Source organism: Anser brachyrhynchus, assembly GCF_964034855.1.
Source record: "Anser brachyrhynchus genome assembly, chromosome: 2".
NCBI lineage: Eukaryota > Metazoa > Chordata > Aves > Anseriformes > Anatidae > Anser > Anser brachyrhynchus.
Genome location: NC_137695.1, coordinates 98,102,122 through 98,124,014, shown reverse-complemented (window position 1 = coordinate 98,124,014; position 21,893 = coordinate 98,102,122). Strand labels below are relative to the sequence as shown.

Here is a 21,893-nt window from a genome sequence, read left to right as displayed (position 1 = left end):
AGTTGGCTTCATATTACCCTTCAGTGGAGCTCATTAGAGCTAAAGCAGAGCGGTATATTGGTCAAGGCTCTCCTCTCCAGTAGTGCACACACGTATGTGGCTATCTAGGAAGGATTGATCGGGCACGCTGTTGTGGTCAATGACAGTAGATTTATGCTGTTTTAGTAATATATGTTAAAGATACATTTAACCAGTTTGTAGGACTCCAAATTTAGGAAATATGTTTGTCTGGAAGATACGTCTCCTTTAGCTTTGTATAGGGGGAAAAATCTGGCTTACACAATTGCTTTGTACTTGGTTGTATATTTGCAGATGCATGCATCTAGAAGTTCTTGCATTAATGCATGCTTGGGTTTATACATCAATGCATACATAAATACTTCCATAAATAAATGAGAAAGCTAGGGCAAATTCTGGACAGCTTGGAGTGACCCCTTCTGTACTGTATGAGATGTCCATTAAGGAAAATGGTAGGTGTGAGCTGGTGGACAGCAGTGGCAGGAAAGGCAAGTGTTTTAAAGTCAGTGTGTTACAAATATTTGTAGTGACATGTGAAGCCATGTGTGACATACTCTGTGTAGTGGTAAAATCGTGGTAGCTTTGAAAAATGGATTAGCCAGGTTAAGTTCAGGGTACTGGCAGGCTGCGGCATCCTCCTGTGCTTCCCTTGGGCTCCTGCCAGCCGCTCATTTCAGATGTCCCTGTGAACTCGCATATCCCTGGCCATGTGCGTGGCTCAGGGATCTTTTCACAGCCCCCATTAGCTGTCTCCATTTGCTTTACCGGTGGCTCTTTCCAGTTGGGGTGCTTGTATGCAGAAATGCTCTGTGCTCAGCTTTCCCCTCAAGTGTGAATGCTCTGCCTGTAAGATGCAGTTTGTAATTTAGGTGCACCTGCTAATGACTGAGCCCAGGGCAACACGTAGATCATACAAAAGGTTGGCTTTGCCCAGGAGAAGTCATTCTGTGCTGTTTAAAAGAGAAGAGGGAGGGGAGTGATGAAGAGATTGAAATGTCCATGTCTTTTATCAGGAGACCGTCGACTAAAAGTTCAGATGGCAGCGAGCCCAGCGAAGCAGGTGATGAGAAGAAGAAAAGGGACTCAAGGAAGAGCGGCTTCCTTAACTTAATCAAATCAAGGGGCTCCAAATCTGAACGTCCTCAGACTGTAGTGGTGGCTGAGGAGCCCTCCTCACCCAAGGTTGCTGCAAAAAGCCCAGCTGTGGATACAAATAAGAAGGAGCCGAAACCTGCAGAGCAGAACGGCGGTACGGAGCGATCCGAGGAATTAAAGACACCAGACTCGCTGGAGGAGGCACAGCCAGATGATGCTGCAAAGGCTGAGAGGGGTGACAGCAAAGGAAGTCCTCAAGGAGGCCGGAGGTATGGCGTGCAGGTGATGGGCAGTGGACTTCTCGCAGAAATGAAAGCCAAGCAGGAGAAGAGAGCAGCCTCTGCTCAGAAGGTGAAGGCAGTTTGATTTCTCTTGAGTTGTTGTAAAAAATGGACAAGAGCTAAGTGTCTCCAGGGGAGGGGCTACAGGGGCTGGTGGCTGGGGCTTGTTGTATCAACCCTGCTTTCCACCAGGGGTTACAGAGTTCCTGAAGGAGAATTGTTCAGCGCTGGGGTGGTTGAACGTGAATGCCCTGGCCAGGGACCGGGCTGCACACAAGAGAAGACATGCCCTTAAGCCTGCACTTTTTCTCCTCATGCAGAGGAGGCGACACCAGCTCTTGCACTTGATGTCAGGCCACCACGAGCTCAGAAGAGGGCACGTAACTGCACATATTACAGGGTAATTTGGGAGCAACTACTGAGCACAGTTTGGATGTCTGCACTCTATATGATGTGTGGTTTGTTCAAGTGTAATGGAAGCATGCTTAGCATAAAGCCAGGAATGACTGTTTACTGCGGTGCTCTGCACACTGTACCCTCAGGTGTTTGGCAGAGTTAACTACACGCTTCTCTTTTGGAAGGTGATGTAGCAAGTTGGAGAGATGTGTCATATTTTAAGTTACATATCCCATGCAGAGCATGCTATCCAGCTCATGCTTTTTTGTTACACTTCTTAATTTTATGTCCTTTTGTACCACACCTAATTATTCTTATGCCTTGGGTTTCTGTATTTCAAATACTAATACTCAAAACAATAATACATTAAAAAAAAAAAACACAACCTATTCTCCACAGTCTTCATGTTGTCCTCATGTTGTAATATCCTCATGTAACTCCAAAGCTTTTTGCATCAGAATATTTTGCCTGATGCCCATTTCCCATTGACCTTACCCACTGTCAGACCCTGCTTTCTCCAGATGCAGTTCTCATGTTCTAAAATTACCAAAGGATGAGTGATTTCCTCCTTCACTCTTCCTCTCTGACATACTGCCCGTTCCCCACCATTATCCCCCAACAATTTGGAAGACATCACTTCATAGCAAAGCTCATCTGCAAGCTTTGCCATGTTTTCCTTTACAATGCTGCAGTTATCTAACTGGATCTGGGCAAGACACTCAAATGTTATTTTTACATCTCTTCTCACTCTTAACAGTACTTGCTGTCATGTCTGAACTATTGCTGCAAACCCTGAGGTCTTAATAATAAGACCTCAGGCTATGGCTAACAAGCTATATGCTCGTTGAAGTGACCCTCTGCATAAAAATGAATTTTCTGAGGAAATGACCTATTCCCACCTCTCTGGTGCTGAATAGTGCCCATGAATAGCCTCATTGATTTCTAAGACACCAAGTTTTCAAGTAAAATGCTACATGATTGTAAATAAGACTGTTACAGTCTGCTTAAAACACTGACTTACACCAGATAATATATATATATATATATTTTATAAATGCATAAATGGTTTGCTTGGTGCTTTTCAGTTTCTTAACATCTGGGATGATGTGGTTGAGGTAGGCTATTAACAGGCATACTTTTTTTTTTTGAAAGTGGAGAAAGTAAAAGTCTGCTTCCATTGATTAGCTTTCACAGCATTGATTGAAACCTGAATTTCAGCTATCCAAAAGGAAATCTGTTACCTTTTCCCAGTATTATGTTTTTCACCCTTTGAGGTTTTTTTGTCAGCTTGGAAAGGTTACCCCTCTCCTTTGATGTTTATCATTAGTTTCCCATTCTCTTTATGTTAGTGTATGAATATAAAAAAGAGTAAGTTAAGAAAATTGTTGTTTGGGATTTTTTTAAACTTACCTTATTTTTGTTGTGTTTTGCAAAAATTGATATTTATAAAATTCAGAAGTAGGTCATTTGGGGTTGTGTTTTTTCTTTTTTTTTCTTTTCTTTCTTTTTTTTTTAATAGTAACAGGAAAGCTGAATTGAAATAGGAATCTATACACAGCAGGGTAGTGACTTGCTATTTCTTAACGTTGCCCCCACCATAGAAAATTGAACTGCTGTTCAAAAGAATTTTTCACGTATTTCATCCTAGATTGCAACAGCAAACAGTTTAGTTTTGCACTTTCATTTATGACATTCATGAAGCTGAAAATCATACAATATCCTGATGGTCGAGCTGCAGAAGAAAGCATCCCACAACTGTGAAATTGCTTAGGATGGGTATGACACCAACTTCCCTAATATCTTTGAATTTATCAGAATTCTAGAGTCACGGAAAATTGTATTTTCCTTTAAGGTGCAGATGGCTGCTTATATTCTGAGTTCTTTTACGTGAAAACAGAGCCAGAAGGAATTTACTATTCCATTCATACCCTCCTGCAGTCTTGTTACAGATACAAGTGATGAGCAGGTGCACAGTAGATGGAAAGATGGTAAACGCTTTTTTGTTTTCTTTTGCTTAGAATACAACGTGAGAATTGGCATTAATGGTGGAGATAAATATGTGCAATTAGTGTAACTGCTAGGCACGCCTAAAAAGATCTTTTAGCTCCATCTAGTGTTTACAGGCTGACTTTTTAAATACCTTGAGCAAGACGTGCGAGCAGACCAAGCTCATTTGTAACCTGTTTGTTCACTCGCCACTGCACCCAGCAGAAGTATTTCCCAATCCTGCGCACGTACCTCGTAAAAGTAGAGCCTGGTCACTATTTATCTGCGTGATAAATTTGCCTGCATTTATCTGACATGACTGACAGCTTCTCAGGGTGTATTTTTGCAGTAAGTGCGTAGCATTGTCTCAGGACTGTAAGCAGTTTGTAATGTGTGTACGCTAGTTAGCCAAACGTGCTGACATTGCATTTTTTAAGTACTACGTTAAATGCAAGCACTGGCTTTTGTATTTGTCTCTGTACGTGGTAGTGTTTCCCCAGCAATCACATAACTAGGGAGGGAAGTTACAGAGAAATTAGTTTTCATATTGTCCTAAAGCTCTCTTAAAGTCACTTACTGTAGCTAAACCTTAAGCATATATCTTCAATATGTACCTTGAAAAATTAGTATTTTGGTGAAAGTTCATGAGAATTCATATTCCGTGAAAAAATTGTTAGTAATTCAGTTCTCAGAGAGTTCGTTTGCTAAGGTGTGGGAAAATGATCCAGTAAATGGAGAGTGGCATTCCCTTCAAAAATATATAGCCAGGATTGTCTTACAAATACCTAGCTTTAGGAGATGGAGAGGTGAGAATTGAGCCAAAATGCCATTGACAGAAAAGAAACAGGAATAAAAATAAACCTGGAGCTCTCACCTAGTGGTACAAAGCATAACATTCCTGCTAGATTTGGATGGGACTTTATTGTGTTGATACAGGCGATGTAGCTTACAACTCTGGTTCTTCAAGTCATCGTGTTTCTAGAGTGCTTCTGATGGGAAAACGACTTGTTTCGCTTACACATGGTTTTTAACATACGGATGACTTTATATTTAAAACCTGTAGTACAGTCCCTTAGACTGGATTGCTGTATGGTGTCAAGGTAATTTTACAGTATGGGAGGTTTAATTTTGATTCTAATTACATCCTCCTTAACACAGTGTGCCATTTAAGTGTGCACCTATTCTTAGAGGAAAGGTAAGAAGACAGACACATCCTATACAGGAATTGCAGGCGTTCAGCACCTCCATCCTTTTCTTGTTGTATGAAAGAGTCGCTTTGTTTAGGAGCTGGGTGATTATATGAGCAAAATGGAGGTATCCGTAAATCTGTAAGGCCAACCATGCTGTTTTCTGTATCACCCCCCAAAATCTGCTTCTCCTAAAAAGCCTATGCTGAATTACCACCCCAGGGGAAAGACACATGGCCAGCAGGGATATTTAGACATCACTCCTTTATGTTTATACTTACAATACTATTTCACTCTAAATCTGTTCCTGCTACTGTGACTGTTCTCTTCCTTCCTGCCTTTCCTGTTGTCCAGTTTTTATCTACAAATAGGATACCTTTAGGTCATAAGCTCCAAAGGACAAGAACCCTCACTTTTTTTAGAGATGGTGAAAATCCAGCAGCCTTTGTGATGTGTCGCTTTAAACACTTTTTAATAAGTAAGATCTATTTGTTTTCAAAACAATCCTGTAAACACATGGGTGCTGCTACTTCTGGAGTTGCAAGTTTAAAATACAAAGTTATTTTTGTACATGGAAGAGCATAAGATCCATCACAGCAATCTTATATTCAAAATGCAGATCTTAAAAAAAATACTTTGTAAACCTAAATGAGAAATTTTTAAATATGGAGCTGTCTTTGGAGAAAAGACTTTGTTAGTTTCAAGTCCATTATCTGAGCCTTTAGTTTCAACTCCTGCACGTTAGTAGACCTGTCACTTAGGAGGCAAGGTGTCACTGCAGCTTTTCTAGGCATCAATGCTAGTGATCAATTCAGTGTAATTTATTTTCCACTTGGATTTCCAGGACATGAAGAATAAACAAGGAAGTGCATTCAGCAGTCAGTACTTGCACAATTTTCTTTGCCTTAGGGTTTCCAAATCGGTGCTTTTTTCTAGCAGAACCACCGAGTTGTATTAATCGTAGATCTATTATTAACATGAGAGCTTTTCTCACTCTTTCAGAAACTTGGAAATGACACAGCTTCCAGGGAGTCTTCTGACACAGCGATGAGCTCAGAACGATTGGATGGAAGTGGTACAGGTACAGTCTGGGTTTCCTGGTATAAACTCTTTCTGGAAAATGCGAAAAAAAAAAAGTTCAGAATCACTCTTTCCTCTCTGAATTGTGTACCTAACAATTGCTTAAGCAAAACACGAACTTATGCTAAGTGAACAAGATTAAAAACAAGCTCGCTTTTGTACTGTGTTTGACAGCGCTGCTTGTCAAGTCAACTCCGGAGCTGTGTTGATGGCTGTTGTTTTACTCCTGTGGTTCACACGGCAAAGGAGGGAGAGGACTCAGTATACATGCCTGAGGCTCCTTCTAACGGGTCTTGATTCGTAACAGAATTGGCAAAGCTGGAGCTGAACCCAGGAGCCAGGAAAAATGTCTGCACACAAAGAAGTGAAACTCCTGAATACATCTGAAGACCTCACTATGACCAGTTTGCAAGGTTAATAGTAGTCAGTGTAGGTACCAGCTTGAGTAGTCCTGGCTTTTGGTTATCGGAAGACATATCCCACAGGCAATGGAGGCTGGCTCTTCCCAGGCTTTAAGTGGCTTGAGCAAAGCCAGGGCTGTCTGCAAAGCTGTGGAGGCCCAGGGACACTGCCTGCATGCAGAAAATAACATAAATAAACTTGGTACTTACAGCACTGAAGCACTCTGCAGCTAGGCCTGCTGTGTACTGGCTGAGGGCCCTTGTCAAGCTGTAGTCCTGGGCCCTGGAATGGCAGTCCTTACTTTACCACTCTTGCTTGAGAGCTCTCCAAGGCTGCTCTTCGCTTTTGCGGCTACAGTTTGTCTTTGGCTTGGGTTAATTTATTTCAACTTACTGGGTTCCAATAATATTAACAGGCCTGAGGTTAGGAAGACAAGAAAGAGAGTTAATGGAAAATTGCTGGATGTTGCTACAGGAAAAGTACAGATCATGATTCAGAAGGAGAATAAGTTGTTGTTATTTTTCCTTTTTTCATGCGTGGGTATCACCTGCTCTTTTGTGTGCACATAGACACAGGTGGAGAAAGCATCCTGCTGTTTTGCTGGCAGCTCAAAGGTCTATTGCATGCCTGCAGACGTGAACTCCCCCTCTCACGCGCTCACACAAATACGTATGTGTAAGCACACAACTCTCTGGTTATCCAGAGTTTAACTCCGGCCGGGCTGAAAAACAGTCATGTAGGCTGGCAGAATGTATTGGAGATTGGCTTGCAACAAAATACATCCAACACTCCCCTCCCATTGCCATTAAAACGTCTGTGCTCAGCACTCTCGTAACAAGCAGGGTTTCTGAATGGGAATAGCAGGTAGGTAGGTCAAGGGAAGTCTGTGAGCTTTGCCGGGTACCAAGGCAACCAGTCTGCATTTCAGTTAGTCCATCATTCTGTTCCTGAGAATAAAGACGTGACAGTTGTTGAAAGTCCCGAGCTAGCATACAAGTTTCAAGATTATCGTTATAGCTGAGATGTGCAAGCTTTCGGTGTCCTCAAAGCTGCAAAGTAGGAAAGTGGGGCAGGCATTTTGCTTGTTTGCAACCTAATGTCCAGCAGGCTTTCTACCAACTGGCGTAGCTAAATAAAACTGATTTATCTCTTGGAAGTGAATGTGGTTTTATGCATAAATACTTAGGTCTTTGTTTGGGATAATATGTTGATAAGCCTGCTAATGTGTAGGAACTATAGTCCCTATACAGTGTTATTACATTAATCAAAATATTATCTAAAGAATACTTTAATCTCTACTAAGTTTCAAAATCTCCTCTAGTGCTTGCTGAAAGCAACAAATAACAAGAGGTAGCCTGCTGTTCACAGGTTCGGGATTAATTTTCTGGGCCAGAATTTCTCTGTTGATTTTGGACAGCCAACCTTTTGTCTGTAGAGGTGCGAAACAGCCAAAGGCTGCCTTTTCTACTGTTCCAATGCTGCTTTCTCAGCAAGTAGGCCATACCATCTGCTCCCACAAAGATGAAGGGAGAGTAAAATCCAGCCAGCCATCAACCTAAATGTATTAAAAAGGCTGGAGGTGCTATCGCCTCTGAGGCAATTGAATTATGAAGTTTAGCACATGTAGAATTGGTGTGTCTAGATGCTCTTCTTGCGGTGATTTTAAATGAGATACGAGGGGTCACTTTACAATCACTACACAGCTGTGTGAGTGCGTATGGGAATGAGTAAAGGTATTTTCTACATGAAGGCTCTGTGTACCAGTACATTGTACACTGACCCTTCCATGCTGCAGACTTTAATTTACATTTCTGTTTATTTTAGTGCCTAAACTCCAGCAGACCCTTCCAGAGAGTCGGTTTGCCTCCAATAAAGGTGACTCCGGCTCAGCATCATCTGAAAAAAATGCAAAAGCTGAACCAAAGGCAGAAGCTGCAGCAAAAGCAAGAGGTTCTTCCAACACAACCAGCCCCAAACCCCCACTGCAGTCCGCAAAGCCCAGCCTGGCAGGACGACCCACAGTGCCGCAGAAACCACGCTCTGCCTCTCGTACCGGTGAGGAGCTCTTCTGGGCGTTCGTTAGCCCCAGCGGGGTACTTCTGCGTGGAGTTGGGGTGGGCCTTGAAGGAGACACCCAGGGCCACATCCTGGACAGGAGTTAAATGTAGAGGGAGAGGTTCTTCCGTCACTTGCTCTTGACTTGTTTCCTCCTTTTCCATCTCCCACTGTCCTAATTAAATAAATTTATTAAAACGTTTTAGCCTGTGATAACACCTGGCTCTAAATACTGAAGTCCTTAGGGGTTTTCTGGCAGGCTGCTTTTCACCCCTTGAGCAAATGCCTGTTATTCATAATAATTAACACAAACTACTGTTTCTCACTCTCTTTTCCCTTGTTTTGCCTGTGATTCTTTTCTTATTGCTTTTGATTGGAAATAATTGTAGCTGTGCTTTTATAGCCCTGCTAGGCTGCCAGCTGAATGGCTGTTAACTTCAGCTCTGTCCTAACCTCCTGCCCAGACATTACCTGAAGATTTCCAGTAGCATGAAATATTTCAGCAGATTTCCTGTATGCTGTCTGTTCACTATTTAATAGGCCAATGACACAACCCCTTCTTTCCAAAGCATAACCACTGCAGTAGAGAGGAATTACATGCTAGTTACTCACTCTCCCAGTGGCTATGGCAAATAGAGCTTATCAGTTACTGCTGACTGAAATATGGGAGCACAGCCATTTGTAAGAGCTCTCAGACCTCCAGGCTTTTCCCATGCTCACCACTGACCTTAGAAAGATGTTGTTTCTGCTGGAGGTAAGGGGGCAGCTGGATGTTACAGCCTCTTCCTTGCCCTTGGTGTGTACCTGAGCATTACTTGGTCTGCCTCTGCACTCTAGTGGGTATTTATTTTATTGGTCATTTAAAAAATGGTCGGAGAAGTGAGAGGTGTTGGGCGAGGTGCTCCTGAAGGTGAATACAATAGGAAAGCGTGGCTTGTTTGGTGATGCTTAATCTGTAACATAAGCAGCATGTTATCTCAAAATGTTTTGTATCAAACAGACCTAAGCTATCTATTTCTGCCAGCTCATGCTTCCTGCAGAGAGAGCATACTGTGGGCTTAACAGAGAGAACAATTAGTATTTGCTAGTAATAGGCCAGCTCTTCAGGTGGCAGCAACAGCGGCACCATCTCTGCTGCAGTCTAACTTCAGTCCTGGTGCTTGTATCAACTTGCTGGCTAAGCACATCCAGGGGATGTGATGGAGAAGCCAAGCAATAATCCTATTTACATTCTTGCTCCTGCTGTTGCTTATGGTGATGTGGCCAAACTAATGGTAGCAAAGTAATCTGAGGGCAAAGGAGCACAGCTCAGATGTCTTCAAATTAGCAAAGACTGAGAGTGGTTCCTCAGTAAAGCATGGTATATCATCAGCTTTAGTTCAGAAAGACACGACTGTGTTTGCCAAGCATGGTGCTCGTGCACGTGTCGATACCAAGCTTCCCAAAGCACGTGGCCTCACAGGCACGTCAAATGTGTGGAGAAGGTCCTGAGAATTAGTGTGTCCATTCAGACCAAGTTGCATTTGGAAGGTCATTGCTTCCCTCAGCTGAAATTAAAATGATTGACTCCTTTGTGATGGCCGATTTATGTTGCCAGTGAGACAGATCCCTACTAATTTCCGATATGCAACTGAATTAACTCATGTTCCAAGTATACAATATATGTTACTCGGTAATGCGAGCTCCTTTTTTCTGCTGTCAGTACTAATGTAGCTTCCCAGCTGCTCTGTGGGATACTTATGCCAATGTTTATTCCTTGGGAAAGAAAACATACAAGCAGTTTAAGTGACCCATTATAGCCTTCATTTGGACAGGAGGGAAGTCCGTGTCTGCTTTAAGATTGAAAAGGTCTTCTTGTAAGGACTGTAAAGATGGTAGTCAATATGCCATATATAAATGCATCCAATCTTTTAGAGAAACAACATATCCAGATGGTTTAAACTAGAGATTTGAATTTAAATTCCAGATTTCCTGAAAGTCTAGCAGGCTTTTTATTTTATTTTTCTGTTTAGAAAATCTTTACAGATGCTCTCATGCTATATATACTGGCAATTTATTCCTGGAAGTATAGGCTTCTGTAGACTACTTACAGAATTTCTTCCACCGATTCACTTTTATGCCTTACAACTGTGAAACAGGACATCTAACTTGATCAGTTCATTATGTTCGAGAACAATAAAAACATGAATAGAACAAATATTTCCAAAAATCCATCCAAAGCAATTTTCAGCTGTTCTTTACAAATTGCATGCTTACGTCTTGCATGAAATTCAGTTGGTCCCATCAGATTTCTGTTTGTGCTGCAATAGTAACATACATTAAAAATGCTGAAACTGAGATCTTTGCTTTGGCTATTAAAATTCTTGCAGCTGGACTGAGGGCGTCATGTGTTCTCTTAACATGATGTAAATTCCCAATTCCTTCTTTTTCTGACACAGATTCTAGCTGTTGCTTGATTTGTGTGTTATGTTGAGCTTCAGCCCCGTCATAAAAGTGCCCTTTCTGTCAACTAAATAACACTTCTCACCTTTTTGTTCATGGTACTCCGCAGAGGATGCTCCAGAGTCTCCCTCTGGCCCCAGTTCCCCCAAAGTTGCCCTGCTTCCACCGGTGCTGAAGAAGGTTCCTTCTGATAAAGAAAAGGATGGTCAGAGCAGCCCCACAATCAGATCGTTTTCTCAAGAAGGTAGGAGTGCTGGTGTGACTGTTGGTCCAGCATGCCTTTCGCCTACTAGGAATCAGTGTGTCATTGTTCCCTGATTTGTTTCGTCTTGAAAGGGAAGAGGGTTATTCGTTTTGAGGAAAAGAGAGGAAGGAGAGTGAATCTGGTCCCCTGCCCCCCATCCATCATCTGGTCCCATCCTCCCTCCCCCTTCACCCATGGGCTGGTGCTCTACATTTTCTTCCTTTCATCAAACCAAGTGAAATAAGATGAATCCCTTGCTACTAATAATGTATTTGAACTATTAAGGACCTCTTGTATTATGTATATTATTTATTAGTTTATTATTTATTAGTTTAGTTTGGTCTGATTCGAGATGCTGGTTGGTGTTGATCGTGCATAAATGTGAAATGCAGCTCTGTTGATTAGCAGATTTCCAGGGGAGCAGCCATGCCTGTTCCTTGCAGCCAGCCTGTTGCTTTGTGTGTATTCCTTCTTTCTGTGGGATCGATGCACGTGACCGAGCTCAACTCACCCTTGTCTTTGTGTGCCAGGGCAGGGCTTGGTGCCTTTTACGCACGATAATAGACCGCTGCCATTTCTTCGCTGCTTTTTGTATCTGCTCTGGATTTCTAATTTCACTGGTGCATTTCTTTGATCCACACTTGACTCTCAGAAGAGCTAAAGTTTCCTCTGAAAGCACAGAACATATGGAGAAATAGTCACAGAAATACTGTTCAGCGTGGTGTTAGCTGGCACAAAAACAATATTGGAAATCTGGGTGTGAGACCTCCTCCTTCCTGGACTGCTCTCAAGAAAGACAGTGAGCCCCATCTCCATCCCAATGTCCCATCACATCCAGACTGGAAAAATCACAGAAGTCTTGAGATGAAGTGGTGCCCTTTCAGTACTCTGCCAGCAATTTTTTGGAGTATAGGATAGGGGCTGACGAGTCAGGGCAGATATGTAATGCTGGGTTGTGAAGAGGGAGCAGTTGTGCTGCCTGCAGAGCCCATTACCCTCTAGATGAGAGGAGGGGCAAAGCCATCCCCAGAATGGGAGTGTCCAGAGGTGTATTTTGAGAAGCTTGTCCCTTTCTCCCCTAAAACCATAATTTCCTTTACGAAACAATCTACCTCCCAGTCTGGTTGATGCTCTTGTTGGAAAATTATTGGTGTGGTGGCTCCAGTTTGGTGACCACATGTCAGACCATGCTGTGGCGTGTCTGTCTACAGATTTTGGCTCTCCCTTCAGCCATCTGTTGGGCTGCTCTTGTGGTGTAAAGGAAGTCCAGCAGAATGACCACAGTCTTGCTGAGGTGTGTGGAGCTAGCAGGACATGGCACACCCAAAGATCTCTCCTGTGCCTGGAAAGGGCTGAGGGTTTGAACAGTCTGTTTTGCCAAAATCTGCACAGTCTGTGGCTCAGGATCCCCAAAACACAGCAAGGTGTCTAAAGTGGCATTTATGTGCCACAGCTGTGGCGTTATAAAGGCTGCAGGGCAGGACAGAGCCTGGTTTTGCTGCTGCCTTTAGTCCCATCAGAGCCTGTGCTGAGACAGGTGAACTGAGCCACAGCTTGGGCACCAGACTCACTGTATCGGTGCCATCACATTGACAGTGGTTGCAATCAAAGGCTCTTGCCACAACAGACTCTTCCAGTTGCTGTCTGATAAATACATGTGCTAGAGCCCTTGTTTTCTGGCCAGCGTTTCACCAGAGAGAGAACTTGCTGCTACATAGCTGGAGATAAACAACGTAGTGGGACCTGTTGCAGGTGTGCTTTCACATCTGGTTGGCCTTTTGTATTACAGCAACCTCTAATACAGCAGAGATTCAACAAGTTTTTGCTGTTTTTAATTGTCACGTGAGAAGAGGGACCGTCACTTAATTTTTAAAATCTGTTTGCTGTTCACAAAATGTTATACAAAGGGGGTTGGATGCTGTGCCTTCCTCACTCCTTGCTCACTTAGAGCTTGCCTCCGCAGCAGACTCAGCCAAGCTGACATTCAGTTTCCTAGTTGCTGCTGCATTGCACTGTGAGAATTTTAATAATAGCTTGGAATGGCTAAAATTGGGTTTCTGGGTCCTCACAGAGCTGCTATGCTTTGCATAATGTTGTTTGGGAAAGGCTAAATTCTGTTTCTTTTGGTTGTTATTCTTCATCAAGTTATCCTTCTTTGTTACTGCGCTCCTTTCTCTTGTAGCCATTCCTCTTTCCTTGCGTTCTGCTTCCTTTCAGATTGCCACGCTCAATTTACTTCTGCAAGTGGTAAATCACTACAAATCCGCCTAAGTTAGTAAACGAAATTACATCTACTGCAAAAGAAAGCTGCACATTAGATGACACTTAATTATAAAATTGCTTTACGTTAATGATTTTAACTGTGCTGCATGGGACAGTCTCCAAGTGCTCCTCCTTACACAGAGTACCTGTAAGACTGGGCTGCAGTTACCAACAGATGCAAATATCTGGCCTAAATTTAAGCAAGCCTCCGGCGTATTGATTGCTACTCTTTGAATAATTGATTAAACGGGATGAATAAGTGAAACTGTTTACACTACTCATTACTTCCCATACACGGCCCTACAGCTTAGGGGTATAAACGAATCCTTTTCCCTGCTAGAGCAAACAGGAGATGGGCAAAAGAGAGATGCAGACCGTGACCGCGCAAAGCCGCCTGGCGGAGGGGGAGCCGCTGCGGGGCAGTGTTCTGCCAGTGCAGAAGAGGAGGGCAGTGAGCTCGGGCAGAGGAAGGCACAGCCAGCTCCTGGTTAGCAGTTTCCTATTTCATTTTTCATCACGACGGTGCTCGACAGCTGGCACTAGCAATCGTGAGGATACGGTAATAGCAGAGAAGCCTTGAAACGGTGCTGGTCTGTCCCTGAAGTATGAGAAGGGTAAAAACCTCAAAACCTAAGGATTTGAAAAAAAAATTGCTAATGGAAGATGTGTTTGCATTTCACCTTCATGGCAGCACCAGTGCCCAGTACCACGTAGCACCTGCAGGCCCTCTGTGGAAGAGGGCTCCTTACAAACCATTACCGCTCATTACAGCGGCGGGGGCACGCTGTTCTGTAAGTCCTCTCCAGGTCGAGGCTCTCTGCTGCTCTTTGTGTGTAATTCCTTCTTAAGATGCATTCGCTGAAGTATTTCAAACCACATTTCAGCCTCCAAATTGTTAGTGCCAGCTTCAGTACAGTCACTCACACAGCCATTTGAGAACTGGGTAAATCAGCTTGTTTTGTTATAGCACCTTGTCCTTGGTTGGCATAAACACGACAAAACCACAAAGAAGCACAAGAGCCCAAACCCAGCGCTGTGCTGCAACTCCTGATGAGCAGCTTTGGCTTACAGTGAACTCATTCAGAAAACTATAAAATAATTGGTTGAATTGTGTGTTTTTGAAATATAAAAACTCTTGTTCCCAAATGGTATGTGTTTACATACTCCTCTTTACCTCTTAACCAGTTTGCTTAAACAGCGATTCAATATTACTCTTTTTTCTACAGCATTTAAATGAGGCGTTTTGAATATCTAATGCAATTGTGTTTACAGCCAGTTCTTCTATTTGCAAGGCAACGTGTACCCCTTCTGTAAATTTCCTATCATTTGTTCCATCCCTTTGAGGAAAAGGAAACAAACACCCCATCTGCCCTTCTCTACCCTTAGCCCAGAAGGCATAAACTGATTTTCTTTTCATATTGTGGCATCAAACTTAGCCCCCTGAAATTCGGAATCTCTACTCACCACCATAATCAGATTATTTTAATCGATTCAAAGACAGCTCACTGGTAAAGTAAGTTTCAGAAGCTGAGATGCTGCCACAGTTATACACAAGTCCCCTTTCTGTGGCTTTGTGGGGACTACACATGAGCAAGAGGCAGCACTGCTGGCAAAAACCTGGTTGCAGTATGTGGTCTTAAATGCCCAATGTATTTTTCAGGCATTTTGGGGGGCAAACTACCCATCTTGCTTTATTAGGCCATAAAATAGAACAGCTGCTGCAGCATGTGTTGTGGGTTTTGTTTGAAGAGTGAATGGAAGCTCAAACAACAGCCAGGTAATTACTAGCAGGTATAATTATAAAAAATGACTCAAAACCACCAGGCACCTATTTCTTTGAACAGCAGAGCAGTGGTGTTTGAGGAGATGGAAATGCCTTTTATTTTATTTTATTCTTACAGAATTTAGGTATTTTAAAATTGTCAAATTAAACTAAATAGCTTTAAAAGAAAAAACTTTCTCAAAATCCTTTTCTCTTCTTTCCCAACTTGCAAAGCAGGAATAAGACAGCAGTGATTTTGTAGCTGCTGGCTCTTGTTTCATCCCTCTTTTTGGCCAGCACAAATAAAGGATCTGCTATTTTGGAGTCAGGAGGCTTATTTGGATAAGCAGTGTGCCATGTGTGCAGAGGTGGGTCTCACAGGATGCGTGCTGGACGCGTCCCTTCTGCTCTCGTCCCAGCAGAGATGCGGAGCTGGACGAGGTCTGTGCCAAATGAAAATGGGACGGAGCTTTCTGGCACATCTGGGTGGCCCTGTGGCCTGACCCGCGGCCTCGCGGGCAGGGCTAGGGGAAGGGACAGGAGGTGTTTTGTAGCCGCTGTGGCTGGTGGCACCTTGTTCAGCGATGTGCACACATGGCCGTAGGGTCCAGCATGGACCAAAGCCAGGCATCCTCACCTGAAGTGGTGGAGCAAAACTCTTGTAGCTAACACGACTTGCAGCGAAGACACATCTGAGGATCACTGTGCATGTAAAGGTTTGTTTTGATCGGAAGCATGAGATTTCCAAAGCCATCAACCCTTGCATAACCTCACTCCAACTGATGTGCGCAATAAAACTCTTGTTTCCATAGCAATTTTAGACCACTGATCCATCCTGTCAGAGATGTTAACAAGGTTTGAAAACCTTTCTTTCCATTTCATTTCAAGGCTTCTAGGTTTTGGGGGGGGAAACACTGGCCTTGTTGATTTTTGCTGGGTGAACAGAATGGGTGCTGCTTGCTCTTAGATCAAGGGAAGCAGGGACGGTGAGGTGCAGAGCCATGGTCTCGGCTGGAAGGATGCAGGTCGGGCTTGGTGTCCGGCAGGGGAGAAAGGCTTGGGATGTGCACTGCTGATCTGAGAAGTGCCTAGCTGAGATACCCGAGCAGTCAGGTGGCCATCACCTGTAACCTAGCTCAGCTGGAAAAAAGAGTGCTGTTTTGTTTTGAAGTGATGTGATGAGAAAGAAGTCTCCAGGCCTTTTTCTACCTGTAATGTAGAACAGAAATGTAATCTGTGTCACACTGAAGTGCTGGTTTTCACGTTCCAGGTTTGTCTGCTCACCAGCCAACGGCAGAGTAAAGTTTGTTCCACTTTTTTCCTTCTCTCTCTCCCTCTCTCTCACCTTTTTGTGGTTTGAAGAACTAACAAATCTGTGTTACTCCCACTAGTTCGAATTAATTCAGTGGGAGCAGGTCCTACATGCATGAGTGACTTTTTTTTCTTCCCTTCCCTCCCTTCTACAGTCATTAGTAAGACCTATTTCTGTGTTTTGTGCAGCTGCAAAAAGAAGCCCCGGGCAGCAGCCCCACGAGTTCCAGGAGCTGAAGCAGAGGTCCTTGAGTAAAGACGGCCATCAGGGAAGCAAGTCCAGTGACTCTGGCGAAGAAGCAGATAAAGATTTTATTTTTGTTTAGCAATCAGTGCAAGCGCTTTGTAGTGCGAGAGCTTTTATAACAATCAGGGTACAGCAATCGACAGCCCTCCTAGCCAGCTGCTCTGTCACCACAGGTACACTCCCATGCAGAAAAGCTGATCTTCCAAACACGAATTACTGTGCAATCGGTTGGCATTGATTCGGCCCTTAATCTCTGTCCCGTACAGTTCAGGCCTTCCTTCCCATGCCTTTGCTAAAGCCAGCAATTCCTTCGTGTATTCTACTTGAATTTCTCCGAAGCAGCTACAAAGAAGTGCCCTGCATTAGGGCATTTAGAAAGCAAAGCGAATTAACTGGACACTGTCGTACACTAATACACTGTACAGCAGGTAATGTGTCGTACTGCTGAATGTAAATGTGTCAAATCTGCACGTGACTGACCTATAAATATATCCTTGCGGTATGCAATTGCACATTGTAATTATATTAAAAGAGCACACTAATAAAATAATTTGTATAGATTATATATATTAAATGCTTGGGTATGGTTTTTACATTCTCCCACCGGGAGCTTCTTTCTTCCTGTTATTGTACTGTACATAAAGCTCCCGCGCTTACATTTGTGTACTGTCAAAAAGCACAAGAGAGAAGGATTTGAATGATATATAATCTTGTTATGCTTCCACATTCATATATTAATGTACATAGTTGGTTGGAATGAGGGCAACTGAAGTTTTATTAATATTGGTGTTTTCTAGAGGCCTTCTTCAGTTCTGTCTGCATATTCGCTTCCTTTCAATGTGTAATTCTCCGAGAAGAACAGTTTGACATCTGTAAAAACATTTCTGCTTTGGGGGGAGGGGGCGCAGGTTTCACAGGTATCCACTTACATTACAGGTTGAAGGGATTTTATTCATATGTATATTTGTAACAATAAAATGATTTTACAACTGAAATGTAACTCCTCGTTTTTGTAGTGCTATTCTTGATAGACAAAGCATGCAGTCAAGACAAAAGCCATATCGTCCGTCTTCTGCTCATGGTAAAAAGTCTGTTCTTCTTTAAAGGGTCATCAACATCAACGTAGACGTCAACTTCATAAAATCGCTGAAAGAAGATCTCTTTGCTAGTCTCCTCACTTATGATTTTCATTAAAGAAGCCTTCACGTGAGCCAGAGGTGTCTGCTCCCTCATTCTGTTTTGGACCCGTAGGACAGAGCAAACTTGGGTCGGTGACTCACTCCCAAGAGCAGTTGCCCTGAGCTTGCTGTGGCCTCTTGCATGGGTAGAAGGGCTCAGATGCCTCTGTGCCTCTGTCGAATTAGCTTTCTGCTGCCCCTGGGAACATACTCTTGCTACCCCTGCTATCCTGCTGTAGAGGGGCTGCTACAGCAAAACACTGGTCTTTTATAGCAAGGCCTTCCAGAGGCACTTTTTAGAGATTTGCATCTCAAACTAAAGTAGGAGTGGAAAACAGGCTGTAAAGCCTGGGGTTTCATACCTACCTGCCATGGGTTTTGCATTGTTTTGGAATTCCGCACCCATCTAAAATCATTAAGAGAAATTATCCGTTTTCACAGACATTCAGTCTTTATTTGTTGGACATCCTTCTCAGAAAAAAAAAAAAAAAGAAAAAGAGATCATATTAGAAAAGAAAATTCATGAATAGTCTGCTGCAATTTTCATTTACAGGGGACATGGAAAAGGTAATTGTATAAGTGTAAGTATTCAAGAAGGGTTCCCTGATTTGCGGGCTTCATGAATTTAAGAAGATTTATTGAACCCCAAGGTTTGTGTTATTAGTAACAATAGGCTCTGACTTTCAGCTGCTGAGAACCTCTCTAAGTTTGCAGCCCTTACCAACCATCCACGTGTTGTATGGTTCCTGCTGTGAGGCAGCTGGCAGTAGCGTGTGCCCATCGCCCTGGCGTTAGTAAACCAAAGAAGGGGGGTTTCTGAGATGCTGTAGAGAAAGGGTGTGTGTTAGAAGAAAAGCTGTAGTACTACAGGAGTTGTCTGCTGTAGCATAGAGGCTCCATTACACAGCAGTGCTTTTTTTTCCTCATGATGTAACTCCTTTCCAGCATTTATTCCAGACATTGTTGTGTTGGGCAGGCTGGATGGTGGGGAAAGCATGAAAGGGAGCACTAGCGAGCTCTCAGAGACCTGGGACTCGCGTGCGTGTGTCTGGGCATGAGGAGGAAGGTCACTTTTCCTTTCTGTGCTGCCTGCCTGGCAAGCCTGGCACTGTCAGCCGGATTGCAAGGAGCTCGTGGTGCATCCAGAGCACCTCACTGGAGCTCTTCATCCTTTAACAAATCCCAGCTTTGATTTCCAGCATCTTGAGCTGCAGAGGCCTCAGGTAAGCAGCAGCAGCTTCCGTGAGCAGACTTCCGTCCTTCTGCCAGACACCGGTTTCTAACTCCATGGGTCTCAGTGGTGCTGGGGTGCAGGATGGCTCATTGCCCAAGGAAATTGTGATCCCCATCAGCCCCACGCCGTGTTGTCAGGACCTGCTTCCCACTCCCTGCTAAAGCAGCTTGAAGTCCGGGTGATGGATTTTGAGTGTTCTCAAGTGCTCCCTGGTGAGCAGTAACAACAGCAAATACCTGCTTCCTCAGATGAGAACAGCAATCGCCTTAAATTCCCCCCTCCTCCAGCAGAGCCGCCCTGGGCTGATTGAGGCATTAGCGTGGCCCATTAATTGCAGCCCTCATGCCCCGTGCGACCGCTGCACTTAACAGGGAGCTGTCATCAATGCTAGCTCATGCTGCCACTGCACACCGTGTGCTTATTAATTGATTAACACGGGGTTGGCTGTGCTCTCCTCTTGTATAGAAAAGAGCTGCTGAGAAGGATTATTTTTCTAAGAAAATGCCAAGCGCTGGTTTTCCCCAGGCGCGAGGATGCCAGCGCTGGTGCAGGCAGTGGCTGTGTCCTGGCTCTGGAGATCATCCTCTGCTCCGGCTATAGGATCATCCTCTGTTCCCTCCAGAGGAGCGATGCTGCTCTTCACTTCTCCTGGAGCTGTGTTAAAACACGGCGGGTGCTCAGGAAGGGAGGGAGGCAGCAGCCAGCCCTGCTCGGCCACGCAGCAGCTGCCGCCTTCTCTCTTTCCCTCTTGGCAGCGGATCTTACTTGTGCCTCCCCGAAACATTTGGATTGATGGTTGCATTTTCCGTGAGCCTCACGAACCACGCAGGAAACGAGTTTACTAGGAAATAGCATTTATGCTGCTTGAAACCTATTTTATACACCCAGGTTCACACGAAAAACAAAAAGGGGCATTTCTTATTCCTTGATGTGTAATTGCCATAACCTGAAAATAAACCAATGAAAGAAACATCTGAACAAATGATCTGCCATCACAAAGGCTTAATGGAAAATATAATCCTGTCAAATATTATTAGATTAAAGCCATTTCTGAACTTAAAAAGAAAGAAGAGTGGTGTGTTTTTCTAAAGATGTATCTTAAAAAATCTATAATGCTATGAAGAACAAAAAATCAATTTTTTATTTTTACTTTTTCAGCTTTTCGAAACAAGGGTTTGAATTCCTCTACCTCGAGAGTTCCTGCATAGTGCAAAGCCAGAGCTGAAGAAGTCATTAATCAAAATCATCCCTCACTTTTAAAAATGCTGCCTACCTTTAATTCTTATTTATTCCTGTAAGAAAATAAGGCAAGGCAGAGCAATGGGAGTTTGGTACATGAGCTGTGCGTACAGCAGAAGGCACGTTCCTCTCGCTGCTTTAATGCCAATGGCAATAAACCCACAGTTCAATACGCTCCTCAAGTTTACAGTACCCTGCACAGCGTCCTGCCCAAGTGGTGAAACTTGCTCTGAGCCCCTTTCTTTAATTCATGCTTTACTGGGTAACAAAAAGCAGCTGGAGAAGCCTAAACCCATTTTAACCATGCAGAATTTAAGCTTTAAGGTAGTTTAATAGATATTGCTGCCGATTGTTTCGGTGTCACCTGTATTTAGAAGGACCTACTGATGTTTCAGAGGGGTGTTTGAGTACTTGCTCATGCTTTAAAGAACAACATGTGTTTTTCTCGTACTGGATTGTCACCCAAGTCCATTGCAGCATTCCCCCCTACATTTACAGGGTATGTTGGGGGCAGGATTTGAGGGAGCAAAGACATGGGGAATCTCTGGGATGGGGTAGAGAAATGGGAAAATGAAGCCTGTGGCTTGAGATAAGGACAGTTTATTAGGACAGAAAAGAAAGGAAAATAATGATAATAGTATTAATAATAATAATGTGTAAGAAAACAAGCGATGCACAATGCAATTGCTCACCACCCGCTGACCGATGCCCAGCCTATCCCCGAGCAGCCGGCCCCCCACCCCGGCCAGCCACCCCTATATATTGTTTAGCATGATGTCAGATGGTATGGAATACCCCTTTGGCCAGTTTGGGTCAGCTGTCCTGGGTCTGTCCCCTCCCAGCTCCTGCTGCACCCCTAGCCTGCTCGCTGGCAGGACAGAGCGAGAAGCCGAAAAGTCCTTGGCCTGGTGTAAGCACTGCTCTGCAACAATTAAAACATCAGCATGTTATCAGCGCTCTTCTCATCCTAATCCAAAACATAGCACCCTACCAGCTACTAGGAGGGAAATTAATTCTACCGTAACTGAAACCAGGACACGAACCAAAATAAGCCTGGAAAAAACTCTCCGTAAGACGACTGGGAGGAGATAATGGCATTGCCAGAGATGATGTGGGGAGCAGGCTAACGTACTGTGACGCCAGAGTCCAGCCCCAGGCAGCCGAAGTTGCTGCAGGCCGCCATGCAGGTGTCGGCTACACGGCTACACGGATCGCGTGTAGTCCCAAGGAGTGTAAATGCCAGCCGGTCTGTACCAGCACCGAGCCCTAACGCCGAGGTTTCTTCCTTTGATTTGTATCATGGGAGGAAGAGGATGCACATTTCCAGCCTTCCTCATCGTGGGGCTCTTCCTTCCCGCGTGGGGAACCCTCCTGGCTGTCGGCAGGAGTGAGGATGCGCAAGATCCCTGCCTGCTGCTTCTCCTTTTTCACAAACCACGGAAGAGGGTTACACATTTTTAGCAAACTTCATTAT

The 21,893-nt window shown here is 43.9% G+C and overlaps 1 protein-coding gene across 7 annotated transcripts in view; it reads left to right on the top strand.

Annotated features, from left to right (window-relative positions):
* Nucleotides 1-17,768, top strand: part of CARMIL1 (capping protein regulator and myosin 1 linker 1) — a 202,554-nt gene extending 184,786 nt beyond the window's left edge. For 6 of the 7 annotated variants that reach the window (XM_080579348.1, XM_080579347.1, XM_080579345.1 and 3 more), the window contains 6 exons: nucleotides 1,032-1,464; nucleotides 5,966-6,044; nucleotides 8,270-8,500; nucleotides 11,052-11,186; nucleotides 13,789-13,935; nucleotides 16,711-17,768. In XM_080579348.1, coding sequence (XP_080435474.1) covers nucleotides 1,032-1,464; nucleotides 5,966-6,044; nucleotides 8,270-8,500; nucleotides 11,052-11,186; nucleotides 13,789-13,935; nucleotides 16,711-16,847 — 1,162 coding nt within the window. In that variant the 3' untranslated portion in view covers nucleotides 16,848-17,768. The remainder of the gene's footprint in view (nucleotides 1-1,031; nucleotides 1,465-5,965; nucleotides 6,045-8,269; nucleotides 8,501-11,051; nucleotides 11,187-13,788; nucleotides 13,936-16,710) is intronic. The other variant, XM_080579349.1, reaches the window with a different exon arrangement.
* The last annotated feature ends 4,125 nt before the right edge of the window (nucleotides 17,769-21,893 follow it).